We start from the raw sequence: 16013 nt of genomic DNA, 5'->3' as shown, positions 1-16013 counted from the left end.
TCTAATCCTATACTATGATAACCACGGTTAGATGCCTCATCACCGCATCTTATGAAAGTAACCCAAACAGCTTGTATTACCGTTACGGCATCTCACGCATTATAAACCGTTCTCGTTGCAACACACAGACACCCTGCTACTACATGATACAACATGTTACGTTTTCTTAATTACTCAAGTATTTAGTAAATGTGACATATATCTCATAACTTCGTATTTGGCCGGCATGAAACAATAAAAAACGACTCTCTTGTCTTCCTCTTCGTCACTAAGTTATAAACAGGCCGGCTGGTAGCCACTCTTTTACATACCTGTGACCTTAAAGGACTAGTGTCGTTTTTGAATTACCTATAACCCCAAAGATCGACTACGTTTCCAAGCTAGCTCTCCAACCCATATATCTTTCAAGAAAAAAAAATTATATATTTTTTTAGTCTAGGTAATATCCTATACATTCGTATACTTTAGAAGTGGATAGTTGTCATTCTAAAATTAAAATTAAAAATTAAAAAATATATCTTTCACGAAAACTACGGCTATCATTGTGCTTTTTTTTTACAAAAAAGATCTGAAAATAAACAAGTCGTCTAAATCTTTATCTTTATCTTTATATATACTAAAATGCAACTGTCCAAAAGTCAATTGACCAATCACAACGCTCAATTTTGCTAATTTTCCCAATTAAACATGTGACTTAATTGAATTAAATTAGATCGGAAGACAGACCGGGCATACTCACAAGAATGTTCAAGCTCAAGCTTGATCACTTGATCAAGAACCTGAAGGATGACCACGTACTCGGGAAAGTGAAAGGAGGTATTGCTTCTATAACTATTTTAGTCTCTTTATAAACTAATATATATATATATATATATATATATATATATATATATATAATTAAACCATTGTAATGCTTTTACATGTTGGTCAGTTGTGTACACCGTGGAATTCCAAAAACGCGGTCCGCCTCATGCCCATATACTATTCTTCGAAGAATGCGACAAATTAAGAACCCCGGAAGACATTGATCGTGTTATATCGACTGAAATTCCAGATAAAGAAGTGGACAGTTAGTTGCATCATCTTGTGTGTGAATTTATGATGCACAGGCCATGCGGTAAGGACAACCCAAGTTGCGCCTGTATGAAAGACAAAAAGTGCTCAAAATACTTTCCAAGGGCATATACAGAAACAACCCGCATAGACATCAAAGGATATCCCGTGTACAGGATAAGAAAGACCGGCGTGACAGTTGAAAAAAGCGGAGTCCAATTGGATAACAGGTAAATCTCTTTTAGTGTATATTCAATTTGTATGCCCATCCATTTTCAATTGTTAATTTTGTAGTCGGAATACACTGCTACATACAAATAGCTTTTTGGATTAGCCAATTGGTAGGCCAACATGTCATTATTCTAGGTGGTTATAATACATCAACCTTTCCAAAAATATAAATGCCCATATGTTAGTACATAATGCATATTTTAAATCACGACTTTAAGCTTAATGATCTTTTTTAAAAGAAAACAAATGCTGAGCCGTTTTGGTTTCTTTGTACCAGAATGATATATATAATTCTATGCTGATAGTAATGCAAATGCTTATCTATATCGTTCCTTTTCTTGATAAACCAGGTATGTCGTAGGTTACAATCTGATACTTATCAAGCAGTATCGAGGACACATGAATGTCGAATGGTGTAACCAACAAGGAAAACCAACCAGCAGATGAAGACGAGGTCGCAGGTTACTATGATTGTCGTTACATATCTGCATGTGAAGCAGCCTAGAGATTATTTGGTTTTGAAATACACTATCAGACACCGCCTGTTCAGAGATTATCCTTCCACATTAAAGATTGTAAACCAATACTCTTTGATCAGCATGACACGGTTGCTAATGTGGTTACAAAGCATACGGTGAAAGAGTCGCAATTTCTAAAATGGATGGAACGAAACAGGATGAACAAAAACGCGAGATCTATGACATATCCGGAATTCCCCACCAAATATACTTGGAACATAAAAGACAGAGAATGGACAAAAAGGACAAACCCATCAAAATCAGCAATTGGGAGGATCAACTATGTATCTCCAAAACATACTATCTCAGAATTTTGCTCAACAAAATTAAGGGACCTACATGTTATGATGACCTGAAAACTGTACATGAAAAAAAGTACAAAACGTACAAAGAAACTTGCTACGCACTGGGTCTTTTGGATGGTGATGAGGAGTACATACAATCAATTAAAGAAACCGGTTCTTGGGCTACAGGTTCTTTTTGTTGATCCTTATTTGTCATGCTCATTACATCAGACAGTTTGTCTAGGCCTGAATATGTTTGGGAACAAACATACGACAAACTAACTAACGATATACTTCACATACGTAGAAAAGAGATTAACGAGCCAGGTATTACACTTTATCTTTTTATATTAATAAAGAAATATCACATACCAAAATCTACTGTATTAGTTTATAAAGCCATAGTCTTCTTATTGTTAAACGTATGTACAAATTTGGAATTGGAACCAGAAGCTATTAAACACATAGCATTGGCAAAAATCGAGAAGATGCTACTCGCAAATGGGATGAGCTTAAAAGACATACCCAACATGCCCTTCCCAGATTTCAGATACATCGAGGTGGCATGTAACATGCTCATTCAAGATGAACTCGGTTATGACAAGGAGAAACTGGAAATGGAACATCAAGGATTACATGCAAGCCTCACAGCGGAACAATTAAAGGTATACGACACCGTCATGGATGCGGTTGCCCAAGATGACGGGGGCGTTTTCTTCCTATATGGATACGGAGGCACGGGAAAAACATTTGTTTGGAAGACATTATCATCGGCTATCCGGCGCAAAGGAAGCATAGTCTTAAATGTCGCGTCAAGTGGGATAGTTGCATTGCTGCTAACAGGAGGAAGAACGACCCATTCGAGATTTGCAATCCCACTTAACCCAACCGAAGACTCCTTCTGCAATATCAACTCAGACAACCCTCTGGCAGACTTAATACGAGAGGCTAGATTGATCATTTGGGACGAGGCAACCATGATGCATAAGCATTGTTTCGAGGCCTTAGATCGAACAATGAGAGATATAATCCAGGGACCAAATTCACACAAACCTTTCGGGGGTAAAGTCATAGTTTTCGGGGGAGACTTCCGACAGATCCTTCCGGTCATTCCAGGGGGAAATAGGGAGGAAATTGTCAATGCTTCGCTTAACCATTCATCTTTATGGGATCATTGCAAGGTCCTCACATTGACACAGAATATGCGTTTGCAGAGCGGCACAAACGCCCAAGAGAAAGAGGAAATTAAAAAATTCACAGAGTGGATATTGACAGTCGGTGAAGGGACGGCAGGAGGCAACAACGACGGGTCTACAGAAATTGAGCTCCTGGAAGAGGTGTTGATTAAATCCGAAAAAAATCATGTCGAATCTATTGTGTCAGCAAATTTTCCTTCGATTGCAGAACACCATAATGACAGGGGATATTTTGAAGACAAGGCAATTTTGGTACCGACAAATGAAGAGGTCGATACGATCAACGAATACGTACTATCGAAGCTAAAAGGCGACGAGCGTATTTACTTCAACTCAGACAGTGTTTGTCAGTCAGAGTTCATTGACGAGTTCCAACAATCTTTGTACGCACCGGAAATACTGAATGGGTTCAAAATATCAGGGATACCCAATCACAAATTGGTACTAAAGGAAGGTGTGTCTGTGATGTTACTTCGCAATATAGACCAGTCTAACGGGTTATGCAATGGGACGAGATTGAGGGTAACAAGATTAGGAAAGAATGTGATTGAAGCGGAAGTGATATCCGGCAACAACATTGGGTACAAAACTTACATCCCTAGAATGAAGCTAATACCGTCAGATAAAAGAATACCGTTCAGGTTTAATAGAAGACAATTCCTGTTGATCGTTTCTTTCGCAATGACAATCAACAAAAGTCAAGGCCAATCTTTATCGATCGTTGGTCTGTATCTACAACGTCCAGTTTTCACACACGGACAGTTGTATGTTGCAATCTCTCGGGTTAAGTCGAAAAAGGGACTCAAGGTGCTGATATACGACAAAGATGGGAAGACAACAAACACTACAACGAATGTCGTCTACAAAGAAGTGTTGCAAAAGATGAAGGAAGATATGTGATTTTTTAAACAATTAGATTTAGCATTAAGAATTTTCATTTGAGTATCTCAATTTATTTAAGACTACTTTTACATTTAAACCTATAAGTATCTTTGTCTTGCATATATTATTTTTTATATTAATAATTTAATAAACCTGTGTATTTGACATGGGTCTAAAATCTAGTTTTAATTAGTATAGTAGAATATTAATTAGTTTCTATAAGTACGTTTAATGGTTAAGGTCATATTTCATTGAATTGGCTTTAGGCCCAAAAACAGTTTGAGAGGTGCATCTCTTGTACTTTTAAACCAAATGGTACCAACATCGTCACATGCACTATGTATATATCTAACCAAACTTAATCTTATGCCGATCATTCAAGTGTGTAACACATGTTAAATGTTCCTCAGTTCATTCTTTCATTGGAGAAGATAAAACAATGTTTTTCCAACATTTGTTATCATAATAAACATTTAAAAACTAATATGTAAATAAACATTATAATGGCGAAGCCAGTTTGGATAGGAAGGGCCAGCCCACCCTAACAAACATATCGGTAGGTAACATATATAATATATAGCCCATCTTAGGAGCCTGGAAAGTCAAACTACACTGGCCCATGTAGTTAGGCTAATCCATTGGTGATTTTACAAATTACAATAGATTGTTATAACTAATATCACTTTAAAAGATGAGCAGTTACCTTATGGTGTGAGTTATGGAACTCATTAAAAAATAAAAAACGTGAGAACAATTCTAGATCACATATTTTGTGTAACTTTTTTTCTCTTCAGTTAAATATATAAATTCATTCAAATCTCACAAACCGTAAATCGTTAGACGAAACAAAAAGTATGGGTAGTCTTAAAATTTTGTCCTTTTTCATTAGAAATCCAATTCGACATACTTTTGATGAGTTTTTAATTTTCGTTTTCTCCTTGGTACTTACACATAACTTACACATGTGTAAGTTGAACAAAAGTTATGATTCGGAACGGGCTTTGCCCTTAAGGATATTCATAAACTAAAGCTGATTAGGGTGATAGGTCATTGAGGGTGATAAATCATAGTGTGACAGGTCATAGAGGGTGATAGGTCATAGGGGTGACCGGTGATAGGTGATCTACCTAACGGGCTCTGAACGTAGCCGCTATGGCTCCGCCATGGATTGACGGGCTACACCCTTAGCCACCATGGCTCCGCCATGGATTAACAGGCTCTACCCTTAACCTTCATTGTTGTGTAAATATGTTCATTACTAATTTACATGTGAAAACAATGATCCTATACATGTGTAGATACACAAGTACAAGGGGAAAAAAATAAAAATTAAAAAGTCATTAAAAGTATATCGAATTGAATCTCTAAGGAAAGAGGACGAAAATGTAAGACTACCCATTTTTTTTTTATCTAATGATTTACGGTTTGTGAGATAAAACATTTTGAATTATTCGGATGAATATTATAATTTAATTGAAGAGAAAGAAAGATAGGAGAAATATGTGGTCCAGAATTATTTTTGAGTTCTTTTTTATTTATAAGTTTTTAAATAACTCTTCCTCGTTACCTTATACACATAAATTTTCAATATTGGTTAGCTCTATATATTTTTTCTACTATTTTTTACCAATAAACTTAAAAAAGTTGCTTTTCATATGTTTTTTTTTTTTCTTTTGTTGCTATTTATCAGTAGTGTTCATTGCTTGTTGTATGCCTTTTGCTGTTTTTACGTTGCTCGTTTTTAAGTGGGTTGGTAAAGTAAAACTTTTTTGGCCTTTTCCAAATTTTATGTCTTGGATTCACAAATTGGAACGAGTTATCAATGGTTATAAACTAGCCAATTATAATTAGAAATAAAATATAACCTCCTAATAACCACTTATGCTTTAAAATTACCAACCTTAATAGCTAGTAACAAAATTGGTTTTATTAGAGTTGTATATAATTCATTTATTTATGTTCGCACGGGAATGATGTTGAAATGGTTAAAGAGATACGCAATGCATATCAAAATCACTACTGCTAAAGATGAGAGCCAAGCATCAATAAGTTGTTGTGTTTACAGCTCCACCACACGACATTATAATCACATAGGACTATAGGAGCACGTTGCGTTGTATAAAAATTAGAAACACATATCATTATTTCACTTGAAGATCTTTAACTATCATCTACGGCTTCGTATTATGCATGTATAAACTGTTTCGAAGTGGAAAAGCCTGAAGAAGATCAAAATGTTCGAGATGTTCTTTGTAGATGAATTAGTATGTATTTTTCAAATTATATCTTCTACACTTTTTGTATTCTCTTTTTATTTAACTAAAGTTTAAAAAAAAGGTAAACTGAAATCAATATTTATATGGAGTAAATTTTCATATGTTTCTTTTTTAGCTTTTGTATTGATTAAGTTATGATATTGTTCATACACTTTTTGTTTCTCTTTTTATTTAACCAAAATTAAAAAAAACATGGTAAACTGAAATCAATATTTATATGGAGTTAATTTTGATACGTTTCTTCTTTAGATTTCGTATTAGTCATACACTTTTTGTTTCACAATTATTATAAAATTTATATATCTTTAGACTACCCGTGTAAAACAAACAAAGTTTGATTACTTGTTTCCTTTTTTATTGTAAAGTATGGTCAAGGCCTCAATGTTGTACATATATATCATTTATTTGTTTAATGTATATTATTTACCGTACGTACATGATTTAAAGGTAAACTTTTACAGAGTTACAGAGTTGTTAGCTACATACGAAAATGTATAGCTAAGCGTAGCAGTAGTTAAGCCCAAAACGCAATATGTGTAATATAGGAATTAAGTAATTAAAATTATCAAACGAAACAGTTACATACGAAAGCACATATTCATTAATACTAGCTTATACTATTAATCTATGTAGTACAGAGCTGAAACAGCTAGCAATGACTTTAAACTTCGAAGGTGTAGACCTTCCCACCTTATATATGTTTTAAGAGATAACAATAACGTATTTAAAAGTACAAGCATAATACCCGCATGTTGCAAACGAAATATATTTGTTATCCGACACAGGTTTGGATACTAAAAGATAAGGCCACTAAAAAACATTAATTTGTAAATTCCTCCTTCCGTCCCCCTCTTTAAACACAAAGCCTGTACGATGCACATTTTCAACTAGATTTTGGATAACAACCCACCTACATTTGTTATAGTTTGTATGAGGCTGGTGCCAATGAGGATTCGACGTTTATACATGACCATGAACCCAAGCTCTCCATGACAAACACAAACACTAAAACTTAATACATGTGCAATATTAAGCAGCTCTGACATCTCTTGTCGGCCAAGACCAATTTCAGAAAAGGGATATCACAAACAGAGTAATGGAGAACCAAAAAATGTTCATATTCACCACGGAGGGTGGAACTGAAAATAGCAGTAGACAAATGGTATTTTCGTGAACCATCTCAACGACTTTATCAGGGTCCATCACATAGTAACCCTCACTCAACTTTACCTCCTTCAACTCAACTTCAAGTTTCAGAACTGGTGGAGATTGATAAGTCATAATTAGATATATATTAAATGGTTTAAAAATGATCATATAGAGTAAATTCTTATTAGAATAGACCTACTTTAATATATTTTATATGCATTTCAGGTATGAATTAAGATGGATGAATATGGCGCATAAGTCTACTGTGAAGTCATGGAATTCCATCTACATGATGGCAGGTCATGGGAGCAACAAAAGAAAAGCAAAAACAGAATATAAGTTAAGAAATAACAATTGCAAGTAACCTCCATGTTAAGCTAGTTTTGTACGTGACATCAAACATCAAAAGATGAGATTATTATGTTGTTGTGGGCTGCTTTCTTTGGGCTACGGACATCACAAAAATAATAAGCCCAAATTAATTGTTTGGCGGTGGACTATATGTCGGCAGATAATACATATATATATTATTGGGAACATCACATTTTAAGAGAATATATCCCAAGCAAGTAATTGGGTGGGGTTTCAGTTCGACAATCACATATTAATTCGTCAGAGATTAATTTCGAGAGTTTTTAGTCGACACTTTGGCTACGGACGAACAGAGAGCTGACGAACAGAGAGCAGACAAGTTCGAACATATGGAGCAAGTCTTTTCCACATCAAATATAATGTCCGGCTAAGGTTTTTGCAATCTCTCTCGATGAACAATTGTTAGTTAATTTTATTTGATGAACTTTACTTTCAGTCGCGTAAACATTGTTCTTTTTATATTATAATTCATATGACTGATTGAGTATTTTATTCACTATTATTTGATTTGAATTTTCGTAAGACAATTTATTGCGAGTTAATGATTTGTGCCGAGTCCACCTAGTTTAGGGATTAAGACTAGTCATCTAATTAACATAGGTTGTGCCCAAAACTGTTCTTGTCAAATAATAAAATTATGTCTATGTAATTTAGAATAAATACTCGGTAAAGTTTATTAGGTAAATTAACGCAACTTTTGGGATTCGGGAGGGATGCACTTTTCATTATTGTTTATAACTTCTCTTTTTAAATTTGTCTTGTTTTATTAGTTAAGTCTAGTTAATTAAATTTATTTTTGCTTTAGTTAATTAAAATTACTTTTAGTATTGTCTTTAAAATTCACAGAAATTGTTAAAACTTGACTATAACCACAGACGTTCCTCTTAGGAACGATACTCACTTACCCTATCTAGTATAAGGTATTTAGGTTTATTTTTGATTGATACTTCGACGTCGATGAGAGATATTCAACGCTTTTGGTATCACAATTTGTAATAATGTGTGCAAACTCTGACTGAATATACTTCCACACTTGATTATAAATACCCGCATAGATGGATAGAATCACGGAGAAGGGGAAACATGATATTGATAAACGATGTGTTATTAACACTTGGCCCAGTTCAGAAGTCGACAATGATACAACAAAAAGACAATAGATATCAACACATATGACCATATATTAACAAATTAACACTTGGCCCAGTTCAGAAGATTACAAGCTAAAAGTTAATTGTAAGAATTCACCCGCTTTCATCTTAAACCATTACCCGACCCATCTATATTGCATTTTGTCATATCTAATACTTTACTCTGATCAATCTAACACATAGTAAAAATCCACAGTGACGATAATGTTGGGTTGATCATCATCGAATCATAGCCAGGTCGTCGCAATTGGTCATCTAAGTGAGAGGGAAAAAGAATTTTGAGAAGACCGAGTTAACAGGAGCACGTGGGATGGTTGATGATTTTATGGAGAACATGGAGGGTGTCAGTGGCTTTTTTGTTTACGAGTTTTCTATATAAATATTGGTATGTAGTAATATGATCTATGCAACTTCACTTAAAACAAGTAATAGTTTTAGTATCAAATCTTTGAGTGTTCATAAGTTCGTTTTGTGATCTTGGGGCTAATAATTAACTAACAGATAACAAAAAGTTAGTTATTGCAGCATCCAAATCAAAAGCACCTACATGAGACAAAGAAATTTAGTTGCCCATAACATTCATTTGTAACTTACAGTTAACAGCCACCTGGGATCATCAGCCCTTGAGAAAAGAGATCGGTTTTAAAGTTGATGAACCCTTCTACAATTTTGACACTTCATCCATCCTCTTCGCCGGATTTTCATCTACCTCAACTTTGTTATGGCAGCTAAAAATCATTTCCTCCAATAAATTTCTGTGTTTCAACCAAGACGTGCTATGAGCTATTTCAACCTTTTATTCTCTGAAATTTAAATTTTACTCGTTTCAAATGACGAGACAAGGCGCTCCTTGCTTCGTCTAGCCCAGAATTGAACTTAAACATTCCTAGATCATGAAACAAATACAATAGCATATGATGTTCTTATTAAGGTTATTTATTTAAAGAATTATCTAATGGTCAGTGTTGATGATGTACGATCTCCCTAATAGCTTTGGGATAATAATCTCTCTTCTACCCTATGGAGGCTACTAGGCTTCAGCCCAGATGTAGCCTCCGGACTTGAGCATGGTTGCTTTTGAGAGGCTCCAGATATAGGCTCCGAACCCTCCTCCTTTGAGGCTCCTGATATAACCTCCGGACCCTCCTCCATTGAGGCTCTTACAACCTCCATACTTGAGCATGGTTGCTCCTTAGAGGCTCTAAAGTAGCCTCCAGATTGATCCATGGAGGCTCCCAACAAAGCCTCAAGATTTGAACTCTAGCCTAACGCTCCATTACTTGCGATGCAACGCTAGGCTGGGAGGCTTGATGATGTACCATCTCCCTAATAGCTTAGGAATGATAATATCTCTTTAAACCTATGGAGGCTAATAGGCTTCAACCCTGATGTAGCCTCTGGACATGAGCATATAGAGGCTCCTGATGTAGCCTTCGGACCTTGCTCCATGGAGGCTCCGCAACCTCCAGACCTTGCTCCAAAGAGGCTCCTGATGTAGCCTCCGGACCTTGCTCCATGGAGGCTCTGCAGCCTCCAAACCTTGCTCCAAAGAGGCTCCTGATGTAGCCTCCGGACCTTGTTCCATGGAGGCTCCGCAGCCTCCGGACCTTGCTCCATGGAGGCTCCGCAGCCTTCGGACCTAAGCCAGGGAGGCTCCTGAAACCTTCAGACCTGAACATGACCTCATCTATGTTAAGTCATGGGCTTGATTTAGGCCCAAACATGTAAAGCCCATGACCCAAATCTAAACCCTAGCAGCATCTCTATAAATAGAGGTCCAAGGCACCAACCAAGGGGGCGGTTCCTCTGACTCTCCCTCTTCCTCTCTCTTCTTCTCATTCTCTTACACACACTCCTTAGCCTACTTTGGCTTGTGGCATCACATCTTGTGGTCACCAATTGGGAACCGCCACCCGAAGTAGCAACAATCTAATATCCCTCATTACACCTTATAGATCAAGGATTAACCCCTTAGTACTTAAGGATAAATGCTATACTTAAATGGGTGTAGACTTATGCTTAAACAAGTGGCGCCATCCGTTATCTACTATCCGATTCTAATCTATATCAGTTGTGTCCCTTTTACCAGGTTCTAAATATGGTACCTTTTATTTTCACTTTAAATAACTTTTAATCCCTTTCTTATTATCCAAACGCAAACACTAGTTTGTGTAGATCTGGATCCGTATTTATTAAATGTATACAGTCGGTATACTTTTGTGTTGGTTTTGATAAACCAATAATAACCAAAAATAGCATATGTTCATAGATAATTTCTTATGCATATATATATTATTAATAGATATGTCCCGTACTTGTCACTTCCCTTTGCTTTTCAACATTCTTGAAAACTGGGTATCATGGCTTTATCAACTCCTTATAGCATATTTGTTCTAGCTGGTAGCTGCTCGTATTACATCTGTATATTTTTGGTGACATGTCTTGCTGTTTTAGTGCACCAGTATACATTGTTCTTAATTTATGGAGTAATATAAAAGAAAATAATAATGATAATAATAATAGTGATGGATGAGTACGGATAGCAATATTAGCTGTAAAACACTTTCATATAATACAAATTTAGAGAAGGACAACATGTCCACATCCTTAGCTATAAAGCTTATCTTCTTCCTAAATAAAACAAAAATATATAAGAATACACAAATATATATACCTTTCGCCCAAAAAGATACACTAGAATGTACACGCCCTCCATCAATGCTACTACTGGTCCTTTGACTATTTCTTTGAAGAAGTTGGCAATCTGTTTCAAGTTTCAACTCGTCAGGTGAGACTAACTTGTGTTCTTCCTGCCACCTTGTGGTGATGCCGTCATGCCCCCACGTAACCTTCGGGTAATGCTTCCGGATTAGCGCCATCCGGATCAATACATGTATTCAACTGGAGAAATAAAACATCTAAATAGGCAACAATAGGACCCTTACAGAAAGTAGCATTCACGCGTACGTCCACTAGCCACATAGTGATCGCCAAAACCCGTCAATGCATCACTGACGATGGTCTAGACCGGAGCATCTTGCGTCTGTACCCCTGACGGTGTTCTGCGAATAGCCAGCCTTCTAAAACGACTAAATGAAAGCCCTCTCGACCCATTCATCCTTTCCAGTTACCACGTTGATTACCTCGTTTATACGAGTTATGTATCACTCTTAATATATATATACTCTCCGGCTTCTCCGACTTACGTACCATTACTTGTACATATATAAATATCGTATAAATTAAGCACGCGAGTTTGAGTTTCACTGAATTGAAGTCGTGAACATTTCTTAGCGGGGGGGAGGAATGCAACATCTACGGAATCCCCTTTGTCACATACCACAAAACTCTTGTAGCTTCCGGCCATACTTTCTGTCTACGTCTTTTAGGTACCAGCCACTCAGCCCGTATTATATCTTCTAGTCATTCCTTTTAACGACGCCAAAGCTACATATCATTTTTACAAGCTACACCCTCCGGCTTATATCCATCCAATTACTACCTTCCGAGATGAATCATCATTCCAGGTTTCTTGATTCCAGAGCTTTATCAAAGTTTACCTTCCATTAGTGCTCTCATATGTACACAAAGCTTTTAAAGCGTGTGGACTTCCTGTCTTGACCCTCCGAATTGTATCAATGACGGGTTTACTATGTTTTCAGCCTGTTCCGTTATCAATTTCCGGCGAACAACCTCCCTGCGGTTACCTCTCCAAGCATGTCCACTTCCGGACGGTCATTCCTAAAAATGTCTCCACCCACTCCCAAAGTACGGTAACACCCCGGACTAACACCCTTCGGTTTACTATCATTCAATCATTATCTTCCGAGATGATCGAGCCAACCAATTGAGTTTTATGATTTGAAAATTCAGCGTATCTTTTACCATCGATTCCAGTGTCTTGGATAACAAAAACTCTTAAATCGAGTTGACCTCCCATTATTGTGACCCTCCCTGTACAGGATACTATTTTGAAATTAATTTCCATATCATGCCCTACGGCAATACCTTCTACCTGCGGACTGTCATCCCAATAATAAGTATATGCAACATCTTTCTATATGAAAACTAAATAGCTACACAAACAAACCTACCATGGCAATTGACAAGAAAGATACAACATTTAATTGTGCTTGTATTTATTATTCTCAGATAATACATAGTCATTCTTAGCCATCTATTACTTGTCCTTATTGCTCTCACGGTTGGGATAGCGTAACCAACGGCTTCGTAGCCCTCAGGAGGGAATGACAACCAAATGTATTCGTGTCCTGTTTTAGCTTTCTCGTGAGACTCGCATGCTACACCATATAAGAGAGTAATCAATCGACATAGCTAGGAAACTTTGAGAGAATAACGACCCATTATGATCAATACTTCTTCCTGCAAGAATCCAATCCACATGAAAGAATGTTGGATTTGTTGTAACACCCAACCACCATCCCACCTGGTTTAGCCTGGCAGCACCCCTACCATGGCGGTGTAGTGGGTTATGTGTTTTGTGTTGAAATAAAGCAAATCTCTCGCAACTTCCGACAATACCTTGCTACGTACCCTCCGGGTTTCGAACTCGTTCAATTTTACCTTCCGGGTTGATTAAGAGTTTCATGTTAAAAATATAGGATAACTAATACAAGTAATTAATTAGATAAAACAAAAATTCCTCAATTTTTCACCTTGTATAGTAAAAACTTTTACATAGTGATGACTTTCTATGGACCACACTACCTATGTGGTAGGAGTATTATTTTTGATAACTATTCCCGACCATATATAACCTCCAACCACGACTGCCTCGTAAGTAGAAATGCTCTTGTGGCTTGATGATCAGGCTTCCATTTTAACTCCCTCCCAAGTCCACACTCTCCATGTTAATGCTTCCGGGTCAACACCCTTGGGTTTGCATTCAGGTAATGTTTCCGTTAATGCTTCCATGTGAACACTCTCCGAGTTAGCTTTCTGTTAGCCACCCCTGGGAATACCATTTCATGTTTCACAGCCTCCGGGTTGTATCGCTTTCACCACCTTCACACACCAACGAAAACCTGAGAACACTTACCGTTTCTCCTTTCACCTCCCCTACTTTCAAGCTGCCAAGAAAAAAAATAAAAATAAGAATCTATATTTTGTTGCTCAGTGGCTGCACATTCGCGTAGGGGAAGGAAGAAAACATTTTTTGTGATAAAAAAGTTGCTAAAAGAGCACATTTAATATATTTCGTTAGTTACCGATAAGATGCCGCGTTTTGGATATGATCAGGATGACTTATTTGATTATTCTCATGCATCATCGCTTTATTAGTCAAGAATTACTTCTAAATAACGTAAATGAAAAGTATCCAAACTATTAAGATTATTAGTGTACAACTAAGAGAGTAACGTTAAAATCTTGGGTTTAGCACCCTCCGGATGTCACCTCCATCAGCTACCTTCCAAAAATAATCTTTTACAATAATTTTTTAAATCTCATTTATATATTTAGCTGCTTATGCAAAAACAAACACAAGTCCATATTGTTTAGCTCATGCTTGTTTAGCTCATGCTGAAGCATTACATTCATATCTTATTACCATATATATTTGCTAACATCATTGCAGGTTTCAATTGAATCATTGGTTCTCATATGGAACAATAACACAAAAAGTTTCGGCTAGGGAGTTGATGATGCCATAAACTCAAGGAGACCTTGGGAAAAATACAAATCCAAGTCCAAAATATGGTAAACTGTCTTTAGACATCCAATAGTAAGTAGTCCTTAGTGCTAAGCTGACGTCTCCACATGCTCCGGCTAAGGGACTAAAAGCTAAAATTTATAAAAGTATGCACGTTAGTGCTAATTAAGCTAACGTCTCCACACGCTCCGGCTAAGAGACTAAAGCTAACATTTCAAAAAACTGCACATTGGTGCTAACCTAACGTCTCCACACGCTCCGGCTAAGAGACTAAAAGCTGAAATTTAAATAACTATGCACATTGGTGTTAAGGTAACGTCTCCACACGCTTCGGTTAAGAGACTAAAAGCTGAAATTTAAATAACTATGCACATTGGTGTTAAGCTAACGTCTCCACATGCTCCGGCTAAGGGACTAAAAGCTAAAACTTAGAAAGTATGCACATTGGTGCCAAGCACGGACGTGTAGGCTTGTAACCTTGCGTCGCAGGGTTCTAATGACCTTGCATGAACGGGAACACGCTTCTTAGACATCTAACGGCAACCCTCCATAACGCTCCGGCTAGAGAGGTGATAATGCCGTAAGCCCAAGAAACTTGGCAACCACGCGGTAAGCCCAATAAAACTTGGCCTCCATGCAAAAGCCCAAAACAACTTGGCAATCTCTATATATAATGTATTTAGCATGGATTTAGACTCGCAACCTTGCGTCGCAGGATGGTAAGTTCCCTGCATATGTGAACGGAGTTTAGTTCTTTAGACATCTAATAATAACACTTGTCTAGCTCAGGCTACCGAGTAGACTTCGGAAACGGGAAGCTTTGGGGAATTTCACCCCTAAAAAGACGTAGCTTTTGGTGCTAAGTTAACGTCCTGGTACGCTCCTTCAAGGGACAAAAAACTAACATTTAAAAAGGATTCACATTTTAACTAAGCTCAAGTCCCCACACGTTCCGGCTAAGGGACTAAAAGCTAATCTTTAAAAAACTACGTATATTGGTGTTAAACAAAAGTACCCAAGCCTTACGGTTAACAAATTAAAACCTAGCGAATAAATAAATAAATAAATAAAATAAAAAATAACAAAGAGAGAGACCACCATAATAGTGATAACACCCGCCTAGCTCAGAATACAAGCCAAACGGTTCCGACAATATGATATACTTGGTCTCCTACCACATCATATTGCGGATTGGTATAATGTATAACCTAACGCTCCATTGCTCACAAT

At 36.9% G+C, this 16013-nt stretch overlaps 1 protein-coding gene across 1 annotated transcript; it reads left to right on the top strand.

Moving 5' to 3' along the window:
- The first annotated feature begins 743 nt into the window (after nucleotides 1-743).
- Nucleotides 744-4182, top strand: LOC122584672 (ATP-dependent DNA helicase PIF1-like). Its single transcript, XM_043756716.1, has 4 exons — nucleotides 744-816; nucleotides 932-1069; nucleotides 2318-2413; nucleotides 2537-4182. The coding sequence occupies exons 1-4, from the start codon at nucleotides 744-746 to the stop codon at nucleotides 4180-4182; spliced, it is 1953 nt and encodes a 650-aa protein (XP_043612651.1).
- The last annotated feature ends 11831 nt before the right edge of the window (nucleotides 4183-16013 follow it).

This window comes from Erigeron canadensis, chromosome 1 (assembly GCF_010389155.1).
Source record: "Erigeron canadensis isolate Cc75 chromosome 1, C_canadensis_v1, whole genome shotgun sequence".
NCBI lineage: Eukaryota > Viridiplantae > Streptophyta > Magnoliopsida > Asterales > Asteraceae > Erigeron > Erigeron canadensis.
Note: the sequence above shows the minus strand (reverse complement) of the source record. Positions and strands in the feature narration are given on the sequence as shown.

What these genes read in the sequence shown, in the direction of transcription:
- LOC122584672 (XM_043756716.1), top strand. Translation starts at nt 744, where the DNA reads ATGTTCAAGCTCAAGCTTGATCACTTGATCAAGAACCTGAAGGATGAC. An exon ending in ACTCGGGAAAGTGAAAGGAG is followed by an intron (nt 817 to 931) that starts GTATTGCTTCTA and finishes CATGTTGGTCAG; the next exon opens with TTGTGTACACCGTGGAATTC. An exon ending in TCCAGATAAAGAAGTGGACA is followed by an intron (nt 1,070 to 2,317) that starts GTTAGTTGCATC and finishes TCATTACATCAG; the next exon opens with ACAGTTTGTCTAGGCCTGAA.